Source organism: Gastrolobium bilobum, unplaced genomic scaffold (genome assembly GCF_033153095.1).
Source record: "Gastrolobium bilobum isolate Gb01-03AN ecotype WA unplaced genomic scaffold, APGP_CSIRO_Gbil_v1 utg10432, whole genome shotgun sequence".
Classification (NCBI taxonomy): Eukaryota; Viridiplantae; Streptophyta; class Magnoliopsida; order Fabales; family Fabaceae; genus Gastrolobium; species Gastrolobium bilobum.
Window position 1 is genome coordinate 110,361 of NW_026896976.1, and position 5,704 is coordinate 116,064.

A 5,704-nucleotide genomic window follows, 5' to 3' on the forward strand; every position below is an offset into this window, starting at 1 on the left:
AAATAAAATCTATCACCAATCACATAGTTGAACCATAAATGAACCAGGTTGCAGGCGAAACTAAAATTTATAATGGATTAATAAATGTACTTATAACTAAATTAATAATTTAATACAGACACAAACACAAACATATAATTTTTTTATCAAAATAATTAAGCATTATTATACATTTTCTTTTATGAGAATATTGAGATGAGTTAGTTTCATTAAACGACCACCATCGACCCTCGTTTGGAATTTCTGAGGTTGTTGCCGGACACGTCTTTTTTGTTGGTTCTCTCCCGATCGCAGTTACGATTGTAATCACACAGTGCCTTTCTGTGAAACCCTAATCGATTAACCGAACCCAATCATATCCCAATTCTTAAACGCTCAATTCAGCAATACAAGGTTCGATCTCTTCTATATTTCTATCTATCTTATCATCATTCATCGTGTTTTTGGGTTATTGGCAATGATTGAGAATTTGGGTGCTCGTTTTCATCACCTTTTCTGACCATTGTTAATGTTCACATTGGATCGAATGTTCTTTAATCTCTCGAAATTGAACTTTTCAATCGGAAGAAGAAATCAGCATTACGGAATAATGGTATGGTTAATCAAAAAAGTTTAAGCTGAAAAAATAAACGGGTATATATATATTTTTTAATTCGGGTATTATTTTTTTGCAGATGAAATGATTAACACTCTCTTTTTTTTATTATTATTTTTAAGTTAGAATTAGCTGTTTGTCTTGATATTAGTGCTTGTTTTTATCATGGAATTGAAAAAAATTACTGAAATTTACGTATAATGTGTCTTTTAGAGCACTTCATATTGCTCTGCTTGGAACATGACTACACTTATAACTAAATGAAGAATGAAAAAAACATGCTTTACATCTGTGGTTTTAATTAATTTGCAATATCCAGTTGCTTCATGACTTTGTTTTTTTTGGGGGAGGGGGGTGTTTACTTTTACAGGCTTATGAATTAGTTCTTTGGCATCTTAATCAATATTATTTTGTAGATAATTACGATATGGTTGCTTTCTTTATATTATGGTTGTGGCACAGCAAACTGTGATCTCGTATACATTTTATTCTGATTATTGCATACTTGCAGTGTATGTTGAATACTTTAGATTAAATAAGCAAATACTGTAACTATATGTATGTGCAAATCTATAATTTTCTCTCTCAATAATTCTAGTAAAATGGTATTTACATATTTTTTTTCAGGTTTTCCTCATTGTAATGTTTAGAGAAGCAAGCTATGCCATTTGTCTTTTGGTTTGAGAGCTAATTTGTGATTTTGAATGGAAAAGAAAAGATTAGATGACTATGAACCAGGTCCAGTTCCTTCACCAAGAGCATTGGATAGATTTGGGTTTGTAAAACCGGACGTTAATACTTCTGATGGCTTACTTAAGAGTAGATCAGCATCTGAGAATGAGAGGTATTTTGTTTTTCTCCTTTTGATTTATGTGTGCGTGCGTGCATGTTTTTTTTAAGCTTGAATGAGCATCAAATTATGTCCAGTGATTTTACCTTTACTATCATGTATCTTTCATCAGAATTAGGGAGGAGAGAAAAGTTAGAAAATGGAGAAAGATGATTGGGGTTGGTGGGAGTGATTGGAAGCATTATCTGAGGAGAAAACCTCATGTTGTTAAAAGACGCATAAGGAAAGGAATTCCTGATTGTTTAAGGGGCCTTGTTTGGCAGTTGATATCTGGAAGTCGAGACCTTTTACTGATGAATCCTGGAGTTTATGAGGTAATAAAGTTAATTTACTCAGCTGAAAAATCCTGATATATTTTGTAAAATATTCTATAAGCTATGATAGCCCTACACTCGCTAGTCGGGGTTTAACGGGGAGTGATTATTTCATAAGCTATGATCAGTGCTTGTCAAGAGTGTTGTCTTGTTACAGTTCTCCATTTAATATGAGTTGAAGAATGTTCTCCATTTTTATTTGCACATCTTTCTGTATTTCCATATTTTCCCTTGCCATCGAAACCTAACTTTTAAGCAAATCCTTGGCTGCATCAACATGGATGTGGAAAAGGATTTTTAGATTTTACATGTTTTTATTTAATATCATAGGAAGAGTGAATTTTTATGCAAATGGTTTATATTTTGCAAGCATAATTAAGTTTATGATGCTACTGGTGAAAGTATAAAATAAAGGAATTATAATGAATATTTATCTTTTATATAATGAGGCTATTCTTTTTCTTTTTGAAATTATATTAAATTTCATTGCACAACTGTGCCTGTGCCACCTTTGGGACTTTGCACTGACAAGACATTATGCTTATTGCAGCAACTAGTCATATATGAGACATCAGCCTCTGAACTAGATATAATTCGAGACATTTCTCGGACCTTTCCCTCACATGTATTCTTCCAACAGAGACATGGACCTGGCCAGCGGTCCCTCTACAATGTTCTAAAAGCTTACTCAGTCTTTGACAGAGATGTAGGATATGTTCAGGTTTTACTCAGGAACCCATCACTTTTTTCTGCTTGTTGCAAAGTAATTCATATTATTGATCATTTTAAAATTCCAGGGGATGGGGTTTTTAGCAGGTCTTTTGCTTCTTTATATGAGTGAGGAAGATGCATTTTGGTTGTTGGTGGCATTGCTGAAAGGAGCTGTTCATGCCCCAATGGAGGGCTTGTATCTGGTAACTATTTTTTTCCTTGAATTAATTTTTGCTGATTATTGATGGTATCGATGTATTATCCCTGCCTTTTTTGATATAATTCTATGAGGAAAGTACTGGATATGTATTAAATTGCATGCTTGTTGTTACTGTTATGTACTGTTTGATGAGAACAACTCTCTTTTCAGCATGATTAATGTTATTTTGAATGTAGGCAGGATTGCCTCTGGTACAGCAGTACCTCTCTCAGTTTGAATGCTTGGTGAGGGAGCATCTACCGAAGCTAGGGGAACATTTTTCCCAAGAAATGATAAATCCTAGCATGTATGCAAGCCAGTGGTTCATAACTGTATTTTCATATTCCTTTCCATTCCATTTGGCTCTTCGAATTTGGGATGTCTTTCTCTATGAGGTTAGCTGTGCTTTCCCTTAGCAGAACCATTTGTTGGTTAGAAACAAGATCTATGATGATGACATTCTTGTCCTTACAGGGTGTTAAAATTGTTTTTAAAGTTGGCTTGGCCTTATTAAAGTACTGTCATGATGACTTGGTAAGTATCACATGACCTTGTGACTTGTGTTTGTTATGACTCGAAGCAATTTTCTGCTCAATAGTTTCTGTTTTGCTTGTTTACCAGATTAAACTACCTTTTGAGAAACTGATACATGCCTTGAAAAACTTCCCTGATGACGCAATGAATCCAGATACATTATTACCGCTGGCTTATTCCATTAAGGTCCTCTTCCTTTCTCTGCATTTTTATTTTTTCACTTTAACTTGGGCTTTGAAAGGAATTATAGCAGGATACATTTAATTCCTTCACTTCTGAACTTCCACATGCATTTTATTTTTCGAACTCAATATTAATTTTAAAATTGAACATCACACTATCTGTTACTGTTAAATCTCTTAATTATTTATATGGTTGCTCAGGTGATGATAATCATAATATTGATACAAGCTCAAAAGTTGTCTTTTTCTAAATCATCAAACTATGTTGAATCTGTATGTAGAAAATTATCTGTGTCTCCATATAGTTTTTGAAACAATCCAAGCAAAAAAGGTTTTACCAGGTCAAACTTCTTGATCAGCAATTTTCTCTTTACCTAGTGTCAAATATTTTGGACTTGGGATTAAAATTTATTATCTTGAAGATGCAGTGAAAAAGACATAGTTTAAATGCCTTTTTTATTTGGAAGTTTCCCTGCCACAATAGTTGTATATTGATAAATTTCTGCTTCTTGGCTGACAGCATGATACATATTTTTTTGGCTTTCAATCATTTAAAAAAAAATGATGTTAGTGCCTTTTCACGATAGCAGTACATGTGAGGAATATGGACAAGAGGATTTGCAAGGATGACAAAGTCACACCGGAAGAGATCCTAACTATCCAGCTTGGGGTTTTGGTTCTTGATGGGCTTGCTGTGAGTAGGAAGGAGAAACCAAACAAACTATAAACCCCGGGATTAAAAGAAGGATAACAACTGGTGTCTAGGAGCAATATATTAGAAGTGATTTTGGAGACAGAAGGGATTGACGGAGCAAACAAACTATAGGACAAATTACAGTGAACCAACTACTCCCTCTCAGGAAAAGACCCTCCTCAGAGAGTTCCCCTTTACCCCCTTAATGCAATTACTTCTTCCATACCTCCCTCCCTCCACTCTCTCCCCCTATAACCAACTCATCATCACTATTTCCTTCCTCACCATTCAGAGCATGCCACTATTTTTTTTAGCCTCAGCCAAATACTGCAATGGCTCATCAGTCCTCAGCCAATGCTGGGTTATTGTGCTTCTTTTAATTATTAGGCTAATGCTTAGTTAGTTCTTTATCATGTGTTGATGGAATAATTAATAAATTGTTTCAGGTTTGTTTCCATATCCCTTTGTAATTCTGTTTCTCCTGAACCAACAATAATAATAACTAATTGGTTATAATTATAACACTACATGATGGACAGTAATGCATGATGTGATTAGACTATATAATACCCATTGCTCAGAAGATATAATATTTGTTCAAGTGGGATATAATTCTATGATTACACATCTACATTATTGTTCTTATCAGATATCCAAGCGTTTAGAGGAACTGCAACAAGAGTATGAGAAGAAGAATGGAAAGATCACTCGATCTGGAGAACTTTCTGAAAAGCAAATACTTCCAAGGGTTCAGAAAGGAGAAGCAGGAGAATAAGAAGCAGAAAGGTTAAGTTGGACCTTCAGAACTATTTGTAAAGCATAGGCCTCCCAACAAAGGTCTCTTTTGCCTGCTGGGAACTGAGCCAATGTGAAAATCATACCCTTAGATTCTATGTTGTGACCATATCTTGCATCTGTGTACAGTTTTATTAGTTACCATATGAAAGTTTGTTTCAATGATATCAAATTCCAAACTTTGTAATAAATTACTTATGAATGTCCATTAGCAAAAATTGAACCAAACACCTTTTTGCTAAGGAGCTGTATATGATCATACCAGTTGATTGAGTCATTTCTCGTTGGTTACTTAACATAATTAATTAATGACTTAACACTATTTAATATCTTAAAAAACGGTCACTTACTGTCACTTTTTAGTTAAGGGGGGAATCTATTTTTTTTTTCTTTGCTGGCAACTTTGATTTAGGGGTATTTTAATAATATGATATTTAAAAAAGAAACAAAACCAGTGAACAGAATAAATTGTTTAAATAAGATTTCCCACTCTTCACCTCTCTCCCAACCAGTGGCGGATCCAGAATTTAATTTTAGCCGTGGTCAAAAAATTTGATATTTCAAATTATCAAAAAAATTTCATAAATACACAAATCTATTAGGAAAAAATTTACTTAGATGTTATTTTAATAAATAATAGTTATTTATTTAAAATTTAGAATATAACATAAAATAAAATTAGTAAAGAAAGTGTAAATTATATATATATATATATATATATATATATATATATATATATATATATATATATATATATGAAATTTTCATGTGATTTTTATGCATGTGATGTTAATGAAAGCTTATTTCATGTGATGTTAATGAAAATTGAT

The 5,704-nt window shown here is 33.1% G+C and overlaps 1 protein-coding gene across 3 annotated transcripts; it reads left to right on the top strand.

Moving 5' to 3' along the window:
- Positions 1-210: 210 nt before the first annotated feature.
- On the top strand, positions 211-5,115 carry LOC133303153 (uncharacterized). 3 transcript variants are annotated; one of them, XM_061503030.1, is made up of 9 exons: positions 211-393; positions 1,223-1,439; positions 1,558-1,759; positions 2,310-2,480; positions 2,557-2,673; positions 2,867-3,064; positions 3,144-3,203; positions 3,291-3,389; positions 3,976-5,115. In XM_061503030.1, the coding sequence occupies exons 2-9, from the start codon at positions 1,300-1,302 to the stop codon at positions 3,982-3,984; spliced, it is 996 nt and encodes a 331-aa protein (XP_061359014.1). In that variant the 5' UTR covers positions 211-393; positions 1,223-1,299; the 3' UTR covers positions 3,985-5,115. The 3 variants fall into 3 exon arrangements, with proteins under 3 accessions (XP_061359014.1, XP_061359013.1, XP_061359016.1); XM_061503029.1 differs by having other exon boundaries at positions 4,729-5,115; XM_061503032.1 differs by having other exon boundaries at positions 1,309-1,439; positions 4,729-5,115.
- Positions 5,116-5,704: the final 589 nt, after the last annotated feature.

Excerpts from the sequence above, each read along its gene's own strand:
- LOC133303153 (XM_061503029.1), top strand. The coding sequence starts at position 1,300 with ATGGAAAAGAAAAGATTAGATGACTATGAACCAGGTCCAGTTCCTTCA. Across the intron at positions 2,481-2,556 it reads GAGATGTAGGATATGTTCAG|GGGATGGGGTTTTTAGCAGG; the intron begins GTTTTACTCAGG and ends TTAAAATTCCAG. Across the intron at positions 3,065-3,143 it reads GGGATGTCTTTCTCTATGAG|GGTGTTAAAATTGTTTTTAA; the intron begins GTTAGCTGTGCT and ends TTGTCCTTACAG.